The sequence below is a fragment of the Neopelma chrysocephalum genome, unplaced genomic scaffold, assembly GCF_003984885.1.
Source record: "Neopelma chrysocephalum unplaced genomic scaffold, ASM398488v2 Primary Assembly neopelma1_92, whole genome shotgun sequence".
In the NCBI taxonomy this organism is placed as follows: domain Eukaryota; kingdom Metazoa; phylum Chordata; class Aves; order Passeriformes; family Pipridae; genus Neopelma; species Neopelma chrysocephalum.
This window is the reverse complement of record NW_020897754.1, coordinates 1,625,028-1,648,819: the sequence shown is the minus strand read 5'-3', so window position 1 is coordinate 1,648,819 and position 23,792 is coordinate 1,625,028. Positions and strand designations below refer to the sequence as shown.

The 23,792-nt window shown below is 42.3% G+C and overlaps 1 protein-coding gene across 3 annotated transcripts; it reads left to right on the top strand.

The window, feature by feature from the left end:
• The first annotated feature begins 1,934 nt into the window (after window positions 1-1,934).
• TTLL12 (tubulin tyrosine ligase like 12) lies at window positions 1,935-22,715 on the top strand. 3 transcript variants are annotated; one of them, XM_027693635.1, is made up of 14 exons: window positions 1,935-2,120; window positions 7,178-7,353; window positions 8,850-9,048; window positions 10,373-10,532; window positions 11,123-11,256; window positions 13,978-14,054; window positions 18,378-18,494; window positions 18,574-18,768; window positions 19,882-19,993; window positions 20,158-20,309; window positions 20,415-20,496; window positions 20,905-20,973; window positions 21,428-21,566; window positions 22,197-22,715. In XM_027693635.1, exons 1-14 carry the CDS (start codon window positions 2,001-2,003, stop codon window positions 22,346-22,348), a joined length of 1,884 nt encoding a protein of 627 aa, XP_027549436.1. In that variant the 5' UTR covers window positions 1,935-2,000; the 3' UTR covers window positions 22,349-22,715. The 3 variants fall into 3 exon arrangements, with proteins under 3 accessions (XP_027549436.1, XP_027549437.1, XP_027549438.1); XM_027693636.1 differs by lacking the exon at window positions 1,935-2,120 and adding an exon at window positions 3,210-3,342; XM_027693637.1 differs by lacking the exon at window positions 1,935-2,120 and adding an exon at window positions 3,925-4,081.
• Window positions 22,716-23,792: the final 1,077 nt, after the last annotated feature.

Genomic DNA, 23,792 nt, shown 5'->3' with positions numbered 1-23,792 from the left:
CACAGAACTCTGTACACCCCCAGTTGTGTTCATTGGGGGCAAATGCTACTTCACATGTGCCAGTTTATGATAAATTTCTGCTCCAGGGCAGGAACTAAATGGGGGGTTGGTGGATAAGTCATTGGGACTGCTGTGACCAGAGGCTCAACAGCTGCATGGACTGGCCCCCTACAGATAGAGCCAGAAGGCCAAATCCTCTTATTTTAGACTGGGCTAGTGCTGCTAAGCTCAGCCTTGCTGACATCTTTTTGCATTCTCTGCAAATACCTATGTAAAGTAACACATTAAATTTAACAAGCACTTTGCCTCAGTAAGGACTCCATTGTTCAGGCACTGTAAATTAGCCACTCTTGCTAAGGAAACAATCAGAATAAAATACTGTGGTGACTTTTTCTTTGGGAAGATTATCCACCTGCTTTCCTGAGAGGCTCACGGTGGTATTTCTGGGCTATGGCACGAGCAAGAATTAAGTGATGGAGCAGGATCACATTCCCCTTGCCTCTGGACAGGACATCATCACTGTTGCTTTACTGAACAAAGAAATGAAAATACACCCCACTTTTCATACTTGGTTCGTTTTACTCAACTGTAACATTGTTATGTATTTTCTGGGAACTTTCTTATTTTTATAGCCATCTGTCAAAAACAAACAAACAAATGAGAAGTAAACAAATGAAACAAACAACCAGCTCAAATGAGGAGTAGTAAACACTCCCAACTTGAGATGACATTTTTTGTAGGGAACGAAATCTATGCTAAAAAAACAGGTCATGTAGATTGATATACTCGATACCGTGTAGAAATGTTATCGTGTTGTGTGCATATATAACATGCCGTCGTCAGGTAGTGAGTCTATGACAAAGACAGAAATGAGGGAAAAGTGGCCTTTTCAGTAAGCAAGGACTAGTAAGTGATCTAATTTCCACATTTTACAATACTAGGGCAAGATCAACACCACAGCCACCCTCTTTTACCAAACCAAAACAACAGCAAAAAAACATGCTCAAACTCAGGGTAGCAGGGCAGGAACCCAGTCAAGGAACACTGGAAATACAACTATTTTTTGATCTTATGCTGTTTAATCAAGGAGGTCCCCTCAGCGACAGCCGAGCGGAGCCTTTATGCCGAGGAAATGTGGGAATGCAGCACGTGGGGAGGCAGACGCGGTCCCAGGCAAAGAGGAAGATTTGCCTGCGTTTACTATTCAGATATCCAACCTGAAGACTGAGCTGCTAAAGGCTGATGTTTAGTTACAGCACGTAGGCACCGCTTTTAATCTCTTTCTAGTCCGTCTGTAGCAGGCACAGCAAAGCCCTCCAAGCAGCCACCGAGTGTCGGACACCCGCTCTTGTAGCTTTATAACCATACCCGAGCCGAGACCAAAGCTACCAGTGATCTTTAGAGAGCCTCGGGTGAAACTGGTTTGGGCTATTCCCCACAAAATCCTGGCAGGAAGGGAAGAAAACCTCTTCTGAACAGCACTGGGAAGGCAGCTCCCCGGTTGTGAACAGCACATCTCCCTCTTATACTTAGGAGGGGCCTACACCTTAAAATTTGCTTGTCGGAGTTTGAAATAATAATTAAAAAAAACTGCTTTTAATTTAAAAAAAAAAAAAAAGACCGTGTACCGTCTAGTTTTTCCTCAGCGCTCGCACCTCTCAAGAGAGCGAATTCCCACCGCTGTGGGCCGTGCCAGGTATGGCAACCCGCCGCAAGGGGCCGCGGCTGGGAAAAGCCCCCCTTGGGTCGGGAAAACGCTGGGAAAATAAACGCAATAAACGCTGCGATTTTACTGAAGCTTTTGTGATTTTATTAGAGCGAAGCGGAGGCAGAGCCCACACGCCCTCAGCAGGCCGGAGTCCCCTCAGCCCCCTTCTCCTCGGGGGTGTTGTCGGACGTGGCTGCGGGCACCTCCCTCCTCCCCGCCCTCCACAGGGCTGGAGCCGCCTCCTCCCGGCGTGTTCCGGTCGGGAGCGGGAGCGGCGGGGCCCGGCCCGGCCATGTCGGGGGACGGCGAGGGAGACCCTGCGGCCTTCGTGGCCCTGCACGGGGCCGCGCTCCGCGCCTCGGGGGTCCCGGCGAGGTACTGGGAGAGCCTGAGCCGAAAGCTGCGAGGAGAGGTGGGTGAGCCGTGCCCCGGGGGGGGGGAGCCCCCTTCGTGCTGGGGAGGAGAAGCGAGCCGGGGTGTTCCCTCAGCAGGGGAGGGTGGGCTGTGTGATGCGGTGCCGACATCGCGGCTCGGGCCCGCGGAGTGGATCGGGGTGTGCGGAGAGTGTCTGGTTTCGCCCGAAGCCTTTGGAGAGAGCGGAGGTGCAGTGCTGGAGGGAGCTGATGAATCAAAAAAAACGCAGCTGCTAAGAAGGAAAATTAGCTCTGTCGCAGCCAAACCCATGGCAGTGTCCTAAAGCCTTAAGCCCTTCTTGCTCAAGAGGAATTTAAAAAAGCAGCAGCAGCAGCAGTAGTAGTATTAATGTTGCTATATGTTAATCCCTTACGGTTTGGGTTGGCTTTTGCCAGATGGTTTTTTTTTATTTCTGGGGGTTTTTTTTCCAGTTCGCTTGCACACAGGTCTGCCCTGCCCTCAGTCATTTATCTGTGCAGATGTGGTCTCCTGTACGCACAAGTTACCTGTCTCAGGATGTCTTCCAGGAGCGTTTTCAGTTTGTACATTAATTCCCGATCCAATTAAAAGCTCCTCACCTCTATCGGAGAACAGGGATGCTGGTGTGAGAATGTTCTGGCAATAACAATTCAAGGGCTGCTTTGTAAAGTGTCTCAGACTGGTGGTGCTGATTTTTTATCGGGTTGAATTTTGTAAACCTTTGTAAAATTGCCGTTCGTAGATGTGGTGGCATAAATTTGGGGATGCTGCCCCGTCTGAGTCTTGAGTTGCCCTGTTGTAGCCCTGCCCAGGCATCATAGAGCCCATCCCCTTGCCCGAGCCGGTTGTGTTTCAGCAGGAGCTGACACCTGGCCCTGAACTAAAGGGAATGTGGTGGCACAGGCACAGCTCCAGGATGGAGTATCCCTTTTCACCTTTGTAGCAACCACCTGCTCGCTTCCCTGGAGCTTTGTGGTGAGAAAGGGAAGAGAAACAAAGTCGAGGAGTCATTTAAAATAAAGAGCTTGTAAGGACACGAATTGAATTTTGAAGGCTTTTTTTTTGGTTTGCACATACCCAACCCGGCCTCAGTGAGGAGGAAAGCTGTCTTGGATTCGTGGAGGTAAAGGAACAAGGAACTGAGGCAGGAAAGAGGTGCAACCCTAAACTAGTTGTCTAGAGACTTGAGAGTGCTCGAGGGAGTCTGGAGGAGTCAACCTGGAGAAGGAAAGATAAAAGAGGTGAACTTTTAGTCCTGGGGAGAGAAAGAGATCTGATGGGCAGGGAAGGGAACTCGTGGTGGTTTGCTGGAGAGCATGATGAGCAGTGAGGAAACAAGTGAGGTGGGATGAGAAGTTTGAACAGGTAGGGTAGGACAGTGGGGAAGGAGAGGGGACTGCAGCTTAGCATCTGTATACAAGTTAATTTTTAATCACTTGAACGCTTCTTTTCCCCATCTCAACTTTAAAGCAGGGTCAGGAGGGAAGCATAGCAAGTCATGATACGAGTGTTTGTAGGAAAGGAGCTACCAACATTTAGAAGGTAAGACAGTGGAGTGAGAGGAGACCCGTGGTCCTGATCTTTTTACAGAGGCAGGGTGACAAAAGGCAGAATGAAGAAAGTATGTGCCCTAAGGCAGCAGCTGCTGCTTCTGTTTCATTTTGCTTGCAGTGGTGGCTGAGCATGTTCTTCCATACTAAGTGTTCCATCATGTGTGGAGAAAGAGATTTAATGACTCCAGTGAGCTTGGGAAGGTAAATTAGTCTGCTGAGGATGCTTGTCCCTACTGCTGTAGCTTCTGGGGTTTGTCAAGAAGGGCAAAAGGATGTTGAGAAGATAGGCATGTCCAGGAAAAATTCCAGTGAGGAGTGCTGTGGACTGGGATGACCTCTTGAGGAGATAGGGACAGAGCTACAGTACCTCACTTAGAACTGAACCAAGAGGAATGCCTGGAGGAGAGCAGTAAAGAAAGCAAAAGAGGTGAGGGGACAGGATGAAAATGTTTTGGAAGCCTAGGTAATAAAGAATAACTGGGGGGGGGGGGAAACAGTGCAACATGGAGCACAGGGATGAGTTTTCTTGTTTTCATGTGTGGAGGTGGGAGGAATTTTTCATTTGTCCTAACCTGTTGCAAAGATTAAAACTTTCTAGCATAGCACTTGAAAAATTTGCATCCATAATAGAGATAAAAATATCTCTTGCATCAGTTCCTCTAGAACCCAGCCCAAGCAACTGTTTTCCAACACATATGTACTTCAACATGGAATGAAAGCACCCTCCCTCCTTTGTGTACACTAAAGCCTTAAAACCTGTGAAAAATGAAGGGTTTGGGTTTGTTTTTTTTTTTAATTTACCTTGAGATCTGCTGGAGCAGCTTTCCTTCTGAGAGCATTTTGTGTTTGGATTATATATTGGATTGCTCATTCAAAACACACTGTATCTGCTAGATTGGTAAACCTGCCTTTACTTATCCATTTCGCATTTAGCATTCATCATCTGCTGGGAGGAAAACTTTGCTGTGTTTCTGGCAGAAACTTCAGAAACAAAACAGATGCATGTGTAATCATTTTTTATAAACACTAAAACTGTATTTCTGTTATGGCGGTTGTTTCTTATGTTACTTATGGATAAGCCTTGTATAAGCCTGGAAAACGTAGTGCCTGCATCCAATTTTATTCATAATCTCTCTTTTTTTTCCTATTCCAGCCATATGCTGAGTTATTTTGCAGGCTTCTGTGTATTGCAGCAAGAGTTTTATAGCCCTGAGACGTTGCTGGCAAAGGATTTCTTAGAGTTTCATCCCAGTTAGAAATGGAGGCTTTTAATTAATTACTAGAAGGAATGCAGCATAATACTACTAGGCTTTACTTTGCAGAGCAGGGGAGGGCAGGCTGTTGCTCAGAGTCTACCTGTGGCCTTTACAGCAGTTTGCAGTTGTAATTGTCACGGCATGTGCCTGCTTTGTTATCAGGTTCTCTGCTTCGTTGGGTTTGTTTGGTTGGAACTGCACCTGAAGAGGAGGGAGAGGGGTTTTGCCCAGACACGTTTTGCTTGCGAGTAGTAGTGCCACCAAAATGTGGTGTTGGTACCCTTTTGTTCTCTTCTGGACATTATTAGTTACTCTGGGGGAGGACTTGAAGGGAGCTCTCCCTGTTCTGCTTCAAACCAAAGGTTGTGTTTTTCAAATTGGTGGCGTGATCTTATCCAGCTGGTTTTTGCTTAAGCAGCTTAATTAAGATTCCCTTAATGCAGCTGCTGTGTTAACAGACTCAGTGTGACAGATCACCTCAAAGGGAGGGAGGGGAGGACAGCAGTGCTGTGTCCCCACACTGACAATGAGGTGCTTCTGCCACAAGGCCATCAGTGTTTGCATCATCCACAGTGAGTTTAAAGAACAACAAAACCCTTGCAAAAAGCCACTGATTAAGGTGGTCCTGAGCTGCTGCTCCAAGAAGTGTGATTTGGTGCAGATTAGAAATATGCCTAATTCACTTCCACAAGGTTATAAATTCTCTAGGAGATGTTTTTCATTAAGCATAATTCTGTGAAGTTATTAAAAGTGGGAGGTTTTTGCTAAATGCAGCTGCTACAGTCTCATGCATCGGATGCTTTGTTGGAGGGAGAGATCAAAACTTTGGCATAGGGGATTTGGAATCCCTTCATTTTTTAAGTCTTGAGATGATACTTAATAAAATATAAAACCAACAGCTTCCCTGAGTGTTGCAGAAGAACTTCACATTAACATTTATCCAGGGGTGTTTGCTGAGCAGGTGGAGCCTGTTGGGAGTGAAGGCTAAACCTGAGTCAGTGGCTCCCTCGTGTCTTACAAACTCTCAAGACAAAAGATGTAGAATAAAGCGTAGACAAAAGTGTAGAAAGCCACACAGCAGCACCTGTCAAGTGCTCCAGTGATTCACACTTGCAGTTTTAATCTTCTAATGACTTGGCTGCAGTTCCTTCTCCTGGCTAATGAGCTCGTTGAGGACGGCTCTCGATCCAGTGGCAGGAGCAGTGAAGTGTCACTTCAGGGAAGGGTGGAACGCGTGTGCCCTGGCAGATCTTTTTTGGCTGCCATGGGCTGGGATTAGCACTTGTGTGGTGAACCAGACCTGGGAGCTGATCCAGCTGGGAGCCAACCTGATGGAAAGGAGGTGTGAGCACCCCTGAAGGCCACTCTTCCCTTTGCTGGGACCTGCCTGCAGTTACTATGAATTTTCCAGGCAGCTGTGCAGAGACTTAAATGTTGGTGGCTACTCTTACAACACCAGAAGCTGTGATACTGCTTACCATTGAGTAATGTTATCCTCTTCCAGCCAAACTGGAAAACTAGGAATAAATTAGAGCTACTGCCTATTTTGACACCTGCTGAAGTGGAAGATGCTAAGACAGTTTCTGATTTTTGTTTGGTTGGGTTTTTTTTAATACGTGTATTTTTAATCTCTAATGAGTTTGTTTGCAAAGTAATTTTGTTTACCCTAAGAAAAATACATGTGCTTATGTTAGCCAACATTTTGTTAGCATGTCCTTAGTATTTAGCTAAGAAGCTGTTTAGGCATTTTTAGCATCTGGAAGTTGTCCCTGCCTGTGGCAGCAGGGCTGGAACTGGGATGATCTTTTAAGGTCCCTTGTAACCCAAACCATTCTGTGATTCTTTTTTCTGGTTAAGTACTCAGTTGGTAAAAGCTCTTTCTCTTCAGGTACCTCAGTGTACTTTAGCTTGGTTGTGGAGCCTGGGTAGCACCTGGTTTTGCAGGTCTTAAATTGTTGATTTTAGCAAAGGTTGAGCCAAAGTATTCTGTATTCAGCCTCAGACGTTCTTAATGAGGCATTAAACTAATAGACAATCATTAATAGACCTGTTGGTAGGAAAGAAACCAACAAAGCTTCCTGCCAATGTTAACAAAGAAACTTCCCATATAAACAGTTCTGTTAAACTGTGAAATAATAAATACTGTTAAGGTAAAAATGCCAATTTTCATCAGATTGCAGGCAAAAAATGTCTGCAAGTGTTGCACTGTGCATATCAGGGCACTGCCTTAACCAATTGCTTGATATTTTGTGCACTTTCCATCTCAGGTGTTTGATGCTGGTGACTACTTTGGGATAATGCAAGTGGAAGAGGTGGATGATGAGGAAGAAGGTGATGAAGAAATGGAAGAACAATTAAAAAAGAAGCCAAATCCTGGAAATGGACCTTGTTTCAAAGTTATCGTAACAAATGAGAATGGGCTTCAAGCCTCAAATCCCAATAGGTGAGTAGTGATTTAGTGTTCAGTCTTTGAGTTGTGTGAAACCCTAAAATTATAGTGATAGTTTGCCTTGAAACTTGTTTGACCCTGTTCAGAAATCCTCTTTTCCTGCTCTAAGACACGGCTGTGTGTTTGAGGAAAGGTGCATTCACCTTGCAAAGGGTACTAGGAGTGCAGGTATCTTAACATTATTCCTTTCTAAATCATGCAGGAAGATGCTTAGAAATTGGTTTTAGTGAACTGAGGGAGAAAACAGGGGAAAGGCAACCTTGAAATGAATTCTGCAGTAATAAACCAGAACTTTGTATCTGCAAGACTGTGCCCATGGAAAAAACCCACTGTGATCTTCCCAAATCCCAGGCTAAGGAGGCACTAAGCAGCTTCAGAGTAATATCCCTGCTTTAAACTAAGTCATCTCCTTTCTAAATATGAGAATGCACATAAATGGTGAAGTTCAGAACTGCCTCCTGTGATGATCCTGGGCTTCCTTGCACCTATCAGGTGTGTGTGGATGAAGGAGCAGAACAGCAACATGCCTGTTTGCTCACATTTGCAAAGAGCTTGACCTTGGCATTCTCTGGAGCCTTTAATTTTAAAATGAAATGAGATTTCATCTGTGTGTGGAATCTGGGATGCAGTAATTGTTCGAGGGTACTCGCCCTACGTGACAGCTGACATGTTTTTTAACTTTCTGAAATATGGGTGGTGGGGTGGTTTTGTTGTGGGGGTTTCTTTTGTTTGGTTTGGGGTTTTTGTTAGCAAGTAGAATTCAGAGTTTTCTCTGAGATGGTGCAGTATGATGATATAACCAAAATATTGAATAACTGTGTGGATTTTCCTCAAAATCACGCAGCCTAAATCAGTGTTAAACTTGTCAAGGGAAGCTGTGCCAGATGCATATGGTTTTATTTTGGGTTAGATTGTAATTCTTTTGAACAGTGCATTTTTTCCTAAAAATAACTTGGGGACACACCCCACCCAAGTTAAAAACCAAACCAAATTGAAAAAATCAACACTTAAAACTTAGTAATTTTCTTTTAACAGCATATACAGGGTTTTGATGATCAGACTTCTCCACCTAGTTTTGCAGAAGACGCTAGATGTCACAGAGCTCATGGCTGACAAGATCCTGGAATAATTTTGCAAAATAATGTCTTGTTTTCCTTATTCAGGCAAGAATATCAGGTTGTTGCAGTGGAGTTAATAGTGATTAAAAGGGAAGAAAGAACTAGGCTTACAAACTGAGTGCTCTATTCTCTGTCTGCTCCTCATTTTCATTGAAATACTAATGCACAACAAGCTTTCCAGAACAAAACAAAGAGTGTAAAGTTACTGCTGGAAAGTTTACTAAGCTGTAAAGCCACAGTGTGTACTCTGGGAGTGACTGGGTGAGTAAGAGGAGGTTTAGTTATCAAACCATCTGCAGGGAAATTCACAGCACGTTTGGCTGTAGACGTGTGAAAACACAGCGGTGTAACGCCACCAAAATTCCCTTTAAGCGTTTTCCTGATCGACCACGCCTGGACATACCGTGTGGAACACGCCCGGCAGCAGCTGCTCCACGTGCCCGGGCTGCTGCACAGGATGGCCAATCTCATGGGAATCGACTTCCACGGCGAGATCCCAGACGAGGGCAGCATCGAGCAAGTGCTGCAGGAGATGTGGAAATACAACCAGACCTACCAGCTCTCTCAAGGAGTGAGTTAAAAAAAAAAAAAAAGCCTAGTTAGGATGCTAAACGTTTTGGGGTGAAGACATTCGAGTAGGTGGATGTTAACAGAGAAATGTATTCAATTAACAAAAGTCCTTTACAGGCATTTCAGAATAAACTTCTATTTGGAAGGGAAGCAACTGCCACGTAGAGCTAAAGCACAGCTAAAACAAGCTTTCTGATGAGAAATTTGAGGGGATTTTTATAGAGAGGAGAAAAGTCTGCTGCAAAAGAAGTCTGCTTGTATGTTATGTCTTTTATTTTTCTACTCAAACTTTTTCATAGTGGAGGAAAGAACCTCTCATAGAATCAACTTGTCTTGCATAAAAGTGTGTGTTTTAGCTGTGTTTGCAGTTCTGTATAGAGAGCTTTACACACCAGGGCTGTGTGTACACTGTCAAATAACTTACCTTCCTGGTTTGTTCATGCTGTGTAAATGTTTGCTTACCCTCAGGGGAGAGCCAGCTACCTTCAGGATGGAACCTAAGTGTTTGTAGGCATGACTTACTCCAAGGGCTGCCACTTTTAGGTGATAAGACACCAGGTTTGGTCACTCTGCCCCACATTCTTCAGCTCTGTACCAGCATGTCCTGAGCCTTCAATCACTTCTAGTGCACACCTACCATTTCTGTGGGAATACATCTCTCAGGGTTCAGCTAAAACACGTTTTGCAGGGTTTGCAGTGTAGCTCCAAGGCTAGTTTGAGTCTTCAGGATTAAAGAGGAGAAAGGTGAATTCTTTGGGCTGAGCCCTGTGCAGTGGGAACATGATCAACCTGCACCTCTTAGCTCAGGGACTTGAGGTTGTTCTCTTCTTATCAGTTAATCTTGAGCTTAGCTCACAATAGAATCAGGCCCAAAAATTCCCTGAGAAAGGGATTCATTGTGACTGTTTCTTCTTTTTCCTTGAATAAAAAGGAGATCTGAACAGTATCTCTGAGTTTTTCTATCCTGTGTCTTTGTTTCCTAACTTGTCATGAATAGCTTGTGAGGTGGAATTATCTGTGCTACCACTTGAAAAGTGATTTTCTGGAAGGTAATTAATTCAACCTGTAGGTAACTTGTCTTCTGTTCCCTTCTCTGGCATTGAACTGCTTGAATATCTCAAATCTAATCTCTCTGCCCCATCTCTGACTCTGTAAAAGGGCCACAGCAGTTCTACCAAGCAATTTAAATTTTATTCTTTCATTCACGATTTTTTTCATGAAAATGTTGCAGGAAGGTGTACTTTGATGAAAACTAATCCTTCTGTCTTTGGTGCTTTTCTTGCTCTTGGTATGTGCAGGATGTCTCACCCTGTTTCCTCTTACAGACTGCAGAGGAGAAGGTTCCTGTCTGGTACATCATGGATGAGTTTGGATCACGCATCCAGCACTCAGATCAGCCTAGTTTTGCAACAGCACCTCTGTTTTATATGCCCCAGCAAATTGCTTACACTGTTCTCTGGCCTTTGAGAGACCTGGAAACCGGTGGTAAGTGTGGTTTTATTTATTTTATTCAATGCTTGCAATAGAAGCCGGGCCATATTCTTACAAATCACTGAGCATTTCCCAGTAGAACAAATATTTCAAGACCAAAATGGCTGCATATTTGTAATGCTGTCAAATTTAAAAGTTCTCTGCCTGGTATTTCCATAATTTGTGAGATCAGGACCTTTACCAATCTAAAAATTTTGCTGTTGTTTTATTGGCAGAGAACTTCAATCTTGCATCACTGTCATAGTGAAACTGCCAATTCAGTCATCTGAGGGTTTAAAAAAAATCCTTAAAAGTCTGTTTGTAGCTTTGAGTCAGAAAGTCAAGTATTGAAAGTTGGGAAATACCAGGCCAACAGTTTATTCCTGAAATCATGATGGGGGGCCACCTTATGCCTCCATCAAGTGGAGGAGATAAGCCTCCTAAATAATGCCCTTTTTATTGTGGTTCTTTAATTACCTTTAATTCAAGTAACAAAAGTTGTGGTGGTATTAACTCTCCAGCTGTCCTTTATCATTATGCCATGATAAAGATTTTCCATAGAGGAAGAAAGACGTTTCCTAAAGGTTCTCCCTGTTTTGCTGCAGATGAAGTCACTCGTGATTATGCTCATGGGGAAATGGATAGATTGATCAGGAAGTGTGTTTTGTTACCCTGGGTGCCTGAGGAAGTGTTGGATGTCAGCTGCTTCACACCAGAGCCATCAGATGAGTATTACCAGGTATCATTTCAACAAGCCAATATCATATTTGACCTCTGTCAAGAAGAGGCAGTGCCTGAAAAAACATTGCAGGAGTTCTGATCGTACTTCTTTTTAAACCTAAACACTGATTCAGAGTGTAGCCTTTAAATTAAAATAAAATTCACAGCACAGTAAGACAAACATATATAACATTTAAGTGTTTAAATACTGAAGCACCATAAGTGAGTTCTAGCAGTATTGTGTAGCTTTTTTTATAAGCATGCTACAAAGTACATCGTATGAGGTATCCATCTTCCTGTTAGATATTTGATGCATTGCATTTATGACTGTAGCACTGCTGTTCAAGTCTTGAATTACAGAAAGATTTGTTTTACTATTTTAGGAGTGGTTGTACATTTTTCGGGCTGGCTACTGAGCTACTCCTTTAATGTCATGGTTTAGAACCATTAAATGTTGGAACAGAGACATCTTTAATTGGATGGCACTGTTATAAAGTACTCATCTGGTTTGTTTCAAGCTCTCCTTTCTGATAAAGGATATTTGGGATATTTTAAGGATGTGAAATTAATGTTTGGAATCTCCTTTTCATGAACCAAGTCTGCATGAGATTCACTTTTAAGAAAAATGAAGAGACCTGATGCCGGTGAGGATGCTGTCCTGGCCACTGACAGCATTCAAAGTGCAGCTTCTAAAGATGAGTCTGTACCCCAACTGTCCATTTCTTATGAGAGATGAGAGGCAGAAAAGGCTGTGTCCAGCTTGTTATTAACAATACATAGTCAGAAATGGAAGTTAACCTGCTTCTACTAAGTAATGGCATACACTCCAAATAGTTAGGCAGTCTTGTAACCCAGGTCTGGTTGGGATTTGCATTTTTGGAAGAGACATACTTTGCATTAACAAATAAGCAAGAACAGTGCACCCACAGTTTGTCTTACATGTGTTCTCTGGGTCTCAGATAAAGCAATTTTTTTTTGCATGTGTTTTAATTCTGTTTTGGTATGATCAGGTCTAGTTAAAGAACTGTGTGGCAAATGGGTACAGTGTCCTCCTTTACCACTCCACCTTTAAAATATCTTCTCAGAGTAGCCTGTTTTTTTTCCTTAACTGTGTCTCTGCCACTCAGCTGTTGAGATGAGAGCAAAACACGGATGCTAGAACCAACCCACAGAGCTTTCTTTTGCTCTAGAATGTCTTTGCAGTAGATTAAAGTCTTAACTGAGACCAGTGAAGAATAGTGAAGTGATACAGGTAGAATGAGTTCCTGTGTTCCTGACACTTCTAGTTCCCCTATTTCCACATGAGCAGAGCTGCATGCACAAAAATAAACTACAGACAACTTCAGAGATCTGTTTGCTGCATTAATATGTGAGCCAGCAATTCTGCAGGAAAATACAGCTGGGTGAAAATGTTTCTAAATGCTTCTGTAAGTCAGACCACTTCAAAATTGTTCACTGCTATCACTGTACAATTTTTGCAACTGCTTTACTACTGTGTGCAAATAATAGTTAAATGGGCTGTATTGTTGGCCTTTGCGGTAGTTAAGGATATTACATTTCTTATTCTAGTTTTTCTGAAAACTTCAGTGTTCTAGGTAAAATAATGAGAGAGTTGTTGCCACAGCAGTGTGGCTTAATGTTTTGATGCCTGTTTTTTGTTCTGTTACCTGTTTCTGGCCTCCAACACAGACCACAAAGGCTGTAACTTAAATGGTACTGTGGGTACTGCTGGGGCAATGATTGCAGAAACCCATGAAGTGGTTCTGGGATGGAAGAATTATTTCTTGGGACTAGAGCAGTTTGCTGTTCTGCAACAGCTCCCTGGGTTTGAGCTGCAAAGAAAGACAATAATGCATCCTCTGCTCCTGTTCTGAGAATTGTCCTCTTCTCTAGAGGCTCCATTACATAAAGCAGAACTGGGTTCCAACCTCCTATAATTTTGGTTATCTGTAATAAAACATTGTGGCTAAATGGTCAGTCTTCCATTTTGTTGGAAATACAGGAGCTTTGTCTTTTACTGTGATCTGAGATTTTGCTTAATGTTTAGGAGAAACAAAAATTTCTCAGGGTCCTTCAACAGTGTTGATAAGCCCTGGTCTTAAAGCCTTATTTCTTGTTCTTTTTTACTAATAGGCTTCCCTTCTGCCTCTGCTCTTGTACTGATTTATTATGTTTTTCTGAGCAGCTTATTACACAACATAATGCAATTCTCAAAATGTAGCTCTGATGAAATTCAGGTGCACCAAAGACAATGGTGAACCAATGAGACATGCAAGTGGACTGGCATATTTTCTGTGATTACAAGTCTATATATAAATTTTTATATAAATTTTTATATACATTTATATATGCCTATGTATTTTAAACATATTTTTATATATTTGCTTATTAAATATCTATAAATATATATGTGTGTGTTTAAATATTTACATGGAGATAAGAAATTGCAGGAAATTATCTGTAAAGGTTTACAATCTGAGAAAATTTCACCTGGCTGAACTTCAGCAGGATATTGCTAATAAAATGCTTGGATGAGCATTGGCTCACACAGAACATTTTGCCTGTAGCTTCACCTGAAAGACGATGTTATTTTTTCACTCACTTCTTTTATAAACCTGAATGTTCACACTTTAAAATTCAGTTTGATCTTAGCTGCTGTTCATATCTGCTGAATATTGTGGAGTTTGACCTCTTTCATTCTGCCTGGTATTAACTTTTTGTGCTTTTCTGTGTTTTCTAGGCCATTTTAGCAGAAAACAAGGAAAAACTGCCTGTAGCGATAAAGCCACCGGTTTATGCCAAAGACAAAGTTTTCAAGTACGTATCTGCAAACAAAATGCTTCCTTCCCAAGATCCTGTGTAGTAATTGCAGTGTGTTCAGGCTGAACAGCCTTTTCCAGCTTTGAGAAAAGTTAAAGGTGTGATCATATGTAGCCACTTGCCTGAGATTTTGCCTTACCAGTTGCTCTTGTTGGATTTATTCTTCAAAGTGGGTGAATTACCACTTACGGAATTTCTAAAAAATAGTTGGGTTTTCAGTGTTTGTTTTTTTTTTTAAATAAGTGCCACCTTGTGGGTGAAAAGAAAGTTGCATAATGTTTTAACACTAAGTGGTGTTTTCACTAAAAAGTATGATTAAGGTATATAATAAAAACTTCTCTCCTGCATTATAGAATGCATGTCCATAGGAGTACCTGTGCTGCTCTGTGCTGTGTGAATGTAACAGTCTACTCCCCTTCTTCAGATGAGATTGCCAAACAGGAATCTTACCAAAACCTGGGATGTTATAAATTGGATGTGTGTGGACCGTATGCTGTGAAACCATTCCAGAGGAAAGCTGGAAGAACATGGCACAGATAAGGGATTTTTGTGAGCAGAAGCAGTGGTGCTGCATGGCCAGGCTGCTTTGTGACTGTTTTTATTCCAGAAAAACATACCCTTGCTCGGCATGTGCTGTGAGCTGCACTCCAGGGTGTTTGTAGCCTGACTCTGGGATCTAAGTTCTTGCTTGAAACATTGTGCACTAAAATGTATTTTGTAGGTTTACTCACACACCAGCTTCTTGTGTTGAGCTGATTTGTTATTCACTAGAACAACTTTACCTGACAAGAACTACTGAAAATCAAACTCACTTTTTATTGGGAGGCATTTGTTAACTTGCTCAGATTCTGTTATTTAGTTGAAACCTCTGGTTACAAGGCTGAGTGAAAAAAAGCAAAGCTGCTTTTTTAACGTCATGTATTTGCCTCTTTTTCAGATACAGGAGTCAAAGGGAGATGCATTCTAATAGAATGTTGGGAAATGCTAATTTATTTTTCACTGCTACCTCTTCTGTTCCAAGCGAATGGCATTCACAACAGAGAGGGAAGGAGGGGGGAACACAGCAAATTCTTCCTGCTCTGCTTCTAAGGAATTCCATCCACACCCTGTCCATGTACTCACAAGAGATTTCCTCTCAATATTACAGGGTCAAGTAGGTGTTGTAGCACAGTAACTGCTGCCTAAGGAGATTGTTCTATCCAACTGTGCTGCATTGAAAAAAGAGTGAATAAAAGAACTAAATGCTTCAAAGACAACTTTATTATGAAAAGTCCTTCCATTTTGTGTTGGGCTTGATCATCTCTGTTTCTCTAGGTCTTCTCTTTCATGTTTCTCTTCAGCTGTTTCAGTCATTTTTTTAAAATGCCCAGAGAGCTTTTATGAGGCATCTCTTTGGACAGTCTTGTCAGCTCTGTGCTGCTGGAGTTGATTCTCATAACTTCTTAGCTTTAAGTATTTTGAGTAATTTAAGTAACATCTCAACATAGTTTGTCTCATTTGCACAATTTTGCTGAATATCTTCTTAAATCCCAGACTTTATAGCATCCCAACCATGACAAGGAGGGGAAAAACCTCATTTGGGAGGTGTGTTTAGCTGGGTTCATTAGTTCAGTGTGTCATTGATACTGGAATGAAAGGTCCAGAATAGGTTGGCTGATGCTACAGTATTGCAGAGTGGAGGTTCTGCCATCTGTCCAAGCCAAAATGAGATTTGGTGCATTTCTTACCTGTCTGGATGTGTATTATCAGAATAAACATGGAAATGTTTACCAACATATTTAAATAAAGTCAGGGAAAATGCCACAGAAGATCCTACATTGCTCCTTAGATAACAACAGAGGAACTGCTGGGTAATTGTCAGGTGCCTGCCCTTACAGTCTGTGTTCTTCAGTGCAGAGATCTGATTTTTTTTCAGGTTTATGCCTTAATACTAAAGCACCTAAGGGAGTCTGACCACTGAACTCAGTGACAGGTGTTGGCAGTGAAATACATTAATTTTATATCGTGTTTCCAGGAAATTTTCATTATGCAACTGGAATTATTTGGCTGTCCCAGGACCTTTTATGGTCAGAGGATTGCATACAGAAAGGGTGGAGAAACTTAAAAGCTTAGAATGAGTGAAATGGCCTTATTTTCCCTCAAATCTTAACCTCTGTCGGCTTGTTACAGTGGTATTTCTGCTCCTAACAGTTGAGCACCCCTGTTTCTTTTTTGCTGCATTTTTGTATTCTTTAAGAAAGTGTTAAAATGCATCATCCTGAGTGTCCTGGCACATGAATTTCTTTGCAAGACTTCAAGATTAAGAAAGCAGGCTTTTTATTCTGTATTTTACAGAAGAAGGGGCATTGGGGTCGGACACAAAAACCTCTGACTGATCAAATGATGTGTAGGGAATGATGTGGAGTAAGATTTATTGGCTTTATCAGATGCTGCCAGGCTCTCCAAGTGTCCTTCCGTGCTGTATAAGGCCCTCAGGCCCTTGGTACAGCAGCATTTTTCTTACCACTGTCTCTTTTTGACTGGAGTAAGGGAGTTTGCCACAGGTTTGACTTTCAGCACTGATTAATTGTTTTAACACCTCAGGCTTAGGTTAGGTGAACATCTTAGGTTCAGCCCCCTTGTTACCCTAGCTGGAAGAGAAAACTCACTTCGGGAACCAGAGGTTCCAAAGGTGTTTGCTGTGGGGGCAACTGGAGGGGAAAGAAGCCACTTTTCAAAATACATAACATTGTACCAGTTTTATCCAGCCACGTGTAGCAAGCTACAGTCATTCTGAAAGCTACTCAGAAAAGTAACTTCTAACCCTTTTTCATGAGCCGGAAGCCAGATACTGTACATACAACCTGGAGCAGAAGCCAGGAATTCTTAATGCAGGGATTCCAGCACTCTGCCACAAAAAATACGTGCAGTGTGTTGGCTTAATCACAAGAAGGAAAAGAACAACAAACAACAACAGAACTGTTGCTGCTGCCATTTACTGGGTAGATATAACAGGCAGAATCCATGTGTGTAGATCTGATGACCCTTTTGCTCCTAAGACCTGTTAGCCAGGTTTGGGTATTAGGACTGCATGGGATTAGTGTCTTTGTGGGATGGTGCCTTGTACTGTAGGGTGTGTTTGTAAGGAACCCATGTGGGATTGTCTGAGCAACTCTAAATTTTAGCAGTTCTCGTGCTGCGTGTGTTTTCCATGCATATTTGGCACATGGAGCTATGCAAAGCACCTTACACTCTTTTTCTTTTTAAAGAAGTTATTTCCTTCGTGACTGGGCTGTTTTTGCAGTTCATCTTTCCAGAGAAGTGTCTGGGGAATAAATCTTCCAGTTGGTTAGTAGTGGAGGAGGAGAGGAAAGTTGTACAATGGGTAAGAATAGGTCTGGAAAGGAGGAAGGATAGTAGTTTCTTGTGGAAAAAATTAGTGGTCGCTTAGTCTGTTTAAATGTTCCTTTACTATAAGAACGGTTTTTCTATATCAGTCTCATTTTTGAGTCAACATGCTGAATTCTGAATTAAGTGACCTCACTTCTAGCTGTAAAATCATCAAAATAACCCATATTTCTGTGTGCTTATTTTAGCATCCAAGTCACTGGTTTTATTTGAGAGGGGAATTTCCTAAGATAGGCAACATCTTTCTCATTCTTGGTCCTGTACTGGGGTGTGTATCAGGTTTGGGTTGGGTTTTGGTGTGGTTTTAAGTGGGGTTGAGAGGAGATTTGTGTTAAACCTCAAAGCTGCCTGTATTTCCTGCATGTACCTAATGCACACACATTTCATAGGTTTGGTTATTTGGAAATGTCTCTGTGTGGGAAGTTCTGACCAAAGGAAAATAATCTTTTGTAGCTACTGAGTTAACCTGACAAGATTTCCTGTGTCTTTCTTTCATGGGAGTGACAGCAGGTTGATTTTTAGAGCCCTTCCAGCACTGAAGGTATTTACAAGGTCATGGACGTCTCATGTAGAATAGTGAATTCCTGTTAGTGCTTCTCTGTCAGGGACTTGGTCGTCATCTTCTGAATTGTTACTTTTGTGAAACTGTCAGAGCTAAACTACCTTGGAGATTTCTGTCTCAAAAATACAATTTTTTGAATCTGTTTCCACTTAACTGTCTTTGAGATTTGTCTCAAAATATCCGTTTTGTATCTGTCCCACTTCAATTTAAAATGGTTTTGTGTATCACAGAGGGCGTGTGTTGGAAAACCATAATTCTTGCAGAAAGTCAAGATTGAAACTTCTCTGTTCGAACATGAGTTGATCAGTCCCGGATCAAACTGATGTTTCCCTTCATTTGCCTCTTTTTTTTTTTTTTTTTCTTTCTTCCAGGGTTTTCACAGACATTCAGCAAGTCCTCAACAACCTGACCCATCCCCGTTTCGTGTTCACGGACAATGAGGGGGAGGCAGACATCCTCTACAACTTCTCACACTTCAAAGATTACAGGTTGGAATTGTTCCCCTGAGAATACAATTTTTTTTTCCCAAAGGCCTCCCTCCTTCACCAACACCTGTTTGTTCTGTAGGAAGCTCAGTGAGGAGAGGCCTGAGGTGATGGTGAATCAGTTCCCGTGTGAGAACCTCCTGACTGTCAAGGACTGCTTGGCATCCGTTGCCCGACGAGCTGGAGGCCCAGATGGGCCCAGGTGGTTGCCTCGGACTTTTAACCTCCAGACAGAGTTGCCTCAGTTCATCAGCTACTTCCAGCAACGTGACAGAAGGTGACTCATGTTCCCAACTTTCCTCAAATACCAGTAGCCCACATTTTGGGCTTGGCAGCTGTTGCACCGCCACAAGTTGGCTCTTGCTGCTTTTATGTCCAAGTGAATTTTGCCTGGAAAGTGTGAGCTTTTTGGATTTTTTTTTTTTATTGTAGCAGTAGTTAAGCAGCACATTTTGAAACCCAGGAACTTTGCCGTGGTTTGAATACAGATTTGAAGTTTGTTGCTTTTTGTCTAGTCAGGACCTTACCTCTTATATTTAACTGATACACAAAGGCTTAAAATGTGTTTGCAACAAGCGTGGGGTTTTTTTTCCAGGGGACTATAGCAGTTGTTCCTGCACTTAAGCCAGAGTGGAAAATGTTTAAAGTACTTGGATTCTGTAAGGCTATGAAAGTAAAATTTAGTTTCAGTGTTAGCTTAAAGCAGTTGTGGAGCTTTAGGGTTTTAAATCTACAGCATCACCCTGTCCTAACTATTCTAAGGGATACATGGAAAGACCGGCATATTGCCAATTTTTCTGAAGGATATCTCAAAGAATTTTGCACCTGGAGGTGTCTGAGTACTAGAAAGTGAGATGATGGTGCTGTGCCTTCATTTTCTTGTAATGTGAGCTGTTGAGATATTGTGTGGTTTCTTCCCAAAGAGATGAGTTATGGTGTCATTTAATGTCACTGATTTGGAGGTGTCATTAGGGAATCAACTTGGAATATGGCATGATACCCTGCCAGAACGTCCTCACACTCCTGGCAGGATGATTCCACCTGGAGACCTGTGCATGTCCGTGGAGGTGCTGTGCTGTTGATGGGTTGTTTTCCCCCTTTGATGGAGTCAGATGCAGAAGAAGGAAATAACCAGTGAGATCATGCTAGACCCTTAATGAAAAAAATTATCTGTGAAAGATACCATTGCTTGTTCTCCCCTTTATTCCTAACACCTGCTGCTCCCAGCTGCCAGTTAGAAGTCCTTAGTTCTTGCACTGCAGCCCACAGCTTTATAAAGTATTTTTTCAGGAGAGGATATAGACCTGTTCAAGTGAATGTTCAGACAGAAGAATGAGGTGGATACTTACAGGTGTTGCTCTCTCTCTCTCTCTCTCTCTCTCTCTGTCAGAGGAGAAGACAACCACTGGATATGCAAACCATGGAACTTGGCCAGAAGCCTGGATACCCACATCACCAACAGCCTTAACAGCATCATCAGGCACAGGGAAAGCAGCCCAAAGGTTAGAGAGAGTGTGGTTTTAAATGGGATTTAAAGGGCAGAGCTGAAAAAGCTGCTTCAGAGAGGGAAGTCTGAAAAATGCAAAGGAAATTTATTTCCTTCAGATTTCCTGTGCTGAATAGATTCAGTGACACTTCAGTTTTCTGTGGTCTTGCTTTGTTGCAGGTAGTGTGCAAATACATTGAGGAGCCAGTGCTGTTCCACAGGGAGGACGTGGGGATGGTGAAGTTTGACATCCGTTATGTTGTGCTGCTGAGGTCCATAAAGCCACTCAGGCTCTACAGCTATGATGTGTTCTGGCTGCGGTTCTCCAACAGGTAATTACCTTCCCCTCACTGGTCTTGGACTCGAATCTGACCCTTGGAGGGTCTTGGACTAGAATCTGACCCCTTGGAAACTTAAGGAGTTGTTCTGTTCCTCAGGGCATTCTCCCTTGATGACTTGGATGACTATGAGAAGCATTTCACGGTCATGAATTATGCTCCTGGTGTAACATTAAAACAGGTGAGCAAACAGCCCAAAACACTCCCTCACCTCTCTGTTGTTAGAAGATCTTCCAGTGCCTGCTTTGTGTCTATTAGCAAATAACCTATTTCTAAGTACCCTAAGTCCAAGGCAAATATTTTCCTGGACTCCTTCCCCTCTTCCCCCCATTTGTCTGTGTTTCTATAAGGTAACACAAACCTTCATCCTGAATATAACCCACATTGAGAGAGACAATAAAAGAGTTACAGAAAGTGGCAGCTTGTCATTGTCAAAGCCCTAGTGTGGTCTCTTATGACAACAAATACTGCAACAAAGAAGGTATTCAGGAACTAATTCCCTTGTTCTCTACCTGCATTTGTATGAGTGGCAAAAAATATTGGATATTCCATTCCCTTGTTTTAGTCATTCCCAATGAAACTGTTTCAGGTACATTGTGAAGACTTCATTCCTCTGTTTGAAAAACAATATCCTGAATATCCTTGGACAACAGTACAAGTAAGTCAGCAATTCATCTTTCTCATGTAAATGTTCATGGATATGTTTGGGGTTTTCTTTACTCAGCTTTTCCATTTTTATCTCATAAGGCATATTTCATGTGTGTCAGTTCTACAAAGGACATCACATGCTGACCTTTACTTTAGAACCATTTCTTAACTTTGCATAATTCACCCTTAAACACTTTGTTGTTAAAGATTTTTATTTCACGATCTGAGGATTTTATTTCATGATTACACCATGTTGGACTTAATAACACAGCCAGTCCTGACTACCCCTGTGTTGTCATTAGGTCTAAATGCACATTTTGAAGCCAATACTGTGCAGATTTTCCTCTGTTGCCTAGTGTAATTTATACAAACTCTAAAAAGCTGTATTAATGAAGTGATTAGAAACATGTTTATTGCTTTTGTGGAACCTCCCTTCTCATTCAGAGTCCTTTTTCTGTTGTTAGGCAGATATTTTTAAGGCATTTGCTGAATTGTTCCAAGTTGCTTCAGCTAAACCTGCACCTCTTGGCATCTGTGATTATCCATCATCAAGAGCAATATATGCCATTGACTTGATGCTTAAATGGGACACCAGCAGAGATGGTGAGAAGCTCATTTATTTGAATGTTGAATTCTTTATTCTGTCAAGTTCTTGGCTGCCTCCTTGCTTCCCTTGTGCCCCTGCTGCTCCTGTTCTCTGTTTGGAGAAAAACAAAACAAAACAACCCCGGGGGAGTGGGGGAAAACCAAACAAAAGAACCCAAACAAGCCACCACACACATACACAAAAAAGCCAAACAAATGTGAGTGGCTGCAGTGTAAAGGAGCAGGACTGCTGGATATCCAGGAGGTTTAAGAAAGGAAGATGTGTGCTTGAGCCATGAAAGGAGAAGCAGAGTTTTCTGGAAGATGTTTCAGGCTGTTTCAAGCAAGGCAAATGTATCAGGGAGATCCTGTTAAATTGCTGCAAATTCTCATTCTAAATCAGGCACTGGATTAGCAGTGATTGCAGAATCTCTTGGATGATTGTCCTCTGGATAATGATGGTAGAACAAACCTCTGTCCCTCCAATAAAAGCCAAACCCACTGAAACAAAACCAACCCAGTTTGGGTCATAAAAGATGGCTTTTTCCAGCCATCTTCTGTAATCTCTGGATTAAAGACAGGTGGTGATTCGGGATCTCTCTAGAGCTTGTATTAATTAAGCTGGAGTGTTTGTGTTCACCTTCACAGGGAAAAGAATCATGCAGCCTCAGATCTTGGAGGTGAACTTTAATCCTGACTGTGACAGAGCCTGCAAATACCACCCCACCTTTTTCAACGATGTCTTCAGCACCCTGTTTCTGGACGAGCCCGACAACTGCCATGTGACGTGCATTGTGTAGCCACAGGAGGCATGACTCTTATCAGTCTCCTTCTCAGATATGCTTAACAGCAAGATAAATATTTCAGTTCTATGAGCTGCTGATGCAACTATTTTCCTATACTGATAACCAAGGGAAAATATATTATCAGAAGAATAAGCATATACTGTGTTGATAATCACGTTGTCTGCATTTCCCTTCTCTTCCTTTGTTCTTTCTGTAAATCATTGGTGTGTGTTAAAAGTGTCTTGTTTATCGAATGTGGGAGACCTCAAAACGGGACAGTAATTAGGACAGTGGACTTGTTTTTCAGGTAGCCTGATTGCTTGCTTGCTGGGAAGCATTGCACAAGATCCCTGTGTCAGCATTAAAACTATAATTTACTGAATCACGTTGGAGTTTATCTCTCTTTCTTATCCATCCCTCCTAGACAAAGATACAGAAGTTCTGGTGGGAAACTAATAGGGTATTTGTGTGCAATGAACACAGGCTTAATGAGACTAAAGATTTTATGGCTCTTCCCATTTTCTGTATTTAAAAAGAGGCAAACCAAACCCACAGGTTTTAGGAACCCTTTAAGGATGTTGGCTGTCATCTTTAAAAAAATCAGATTTTTGAGAAGGGGTCAGTAAGAAGGAGGCAGTGCCAAGGGCAGCAGCACAGGAATGTAGAAGAAGCCTGAAGGAATGTAAAGGATTTGGAAAACTCTCCTAGAAGCCCAAGCAGTCTTTGGACTTCAAAGTTTAGGCCCTAAGGAAGAGGTGTTTGGGAGTGGGGTCTCAGCTTGAAATCAATTATTCCTAATCTGTCTTCTTTCCTCAGATCAGAGTAACTGGCTGAAATTTAGGGTTGCAAAAAATCCTGCTGTCATGACATATATATTGGGTGGATAGTCATTATTTCAGCCAGTTTGCAGCAATCAGGATGTGTTTGAGAGCAGAGTATAGTTATAAAATTGTATAAATGCTCTAAGCCTTGCTCCAAACTTTGTGAATATGGAGCACATTATCCCTCATGATCAGGAAGGGAAAGGGATATTTTAGGCTCTTTCAGACTGGTCTGCAGAAACCCACTTCTTCCCACTGACTGGAACACAGGCTGGAGAAATAAACCATCTGGGACTTAGGAAAATTGGATTGCACAGCCAGAAGTGGTGCTCAGAGCCTCCTGCTCATGAATCAGGACTGGTTTGGACCAGTAAACTCGATTAAGGAAATGTGGTGAAGTGCTTTAACACAGGTGGTGTGACTGCCTCCAGTGCAGGGAAAAGGTTTGGCTGTGATGTAGGATATCCTGATGGATGTAAGGAGACATTCAGATGTATTTGTCACTTGTAGGAGAGCAAAAGGCACTTCATGCCTTCAAAGGATCTGAAAACATGTAAGAAAATGCCTGTGGATCTAAAGGGGAAGGTGGGGCCCTCACAGTTTCTTCACAGGTGCTCTGAGTTTCCTATTTTGTCTTG

Bases quoted from the DNA above. Each gene is read 5' to 3' on its own strand.
- TTLL12 (XM_027693635.1), top strand. From the start codon at position 2,001: ATGTCGGGGGACGGCGAGGGAGACCCTGCGGCCTTCGTGGCCCTGCAC. The intron at 11,257-13,977 runs GTATCATTTCAA...TGTGTTTTCTAG, and splicing joins CATCAGATGAGTATTACCAG to GCCATTTTAGCAGAAAACAA. The intron at 19,994-20,157 runs GTTAGAGAGAGT...GCTTTGTTGCAG, and splicing joins ACAGGGAAAGCAGCCCAAAG to GTAGTGTGCAAATACATTGA.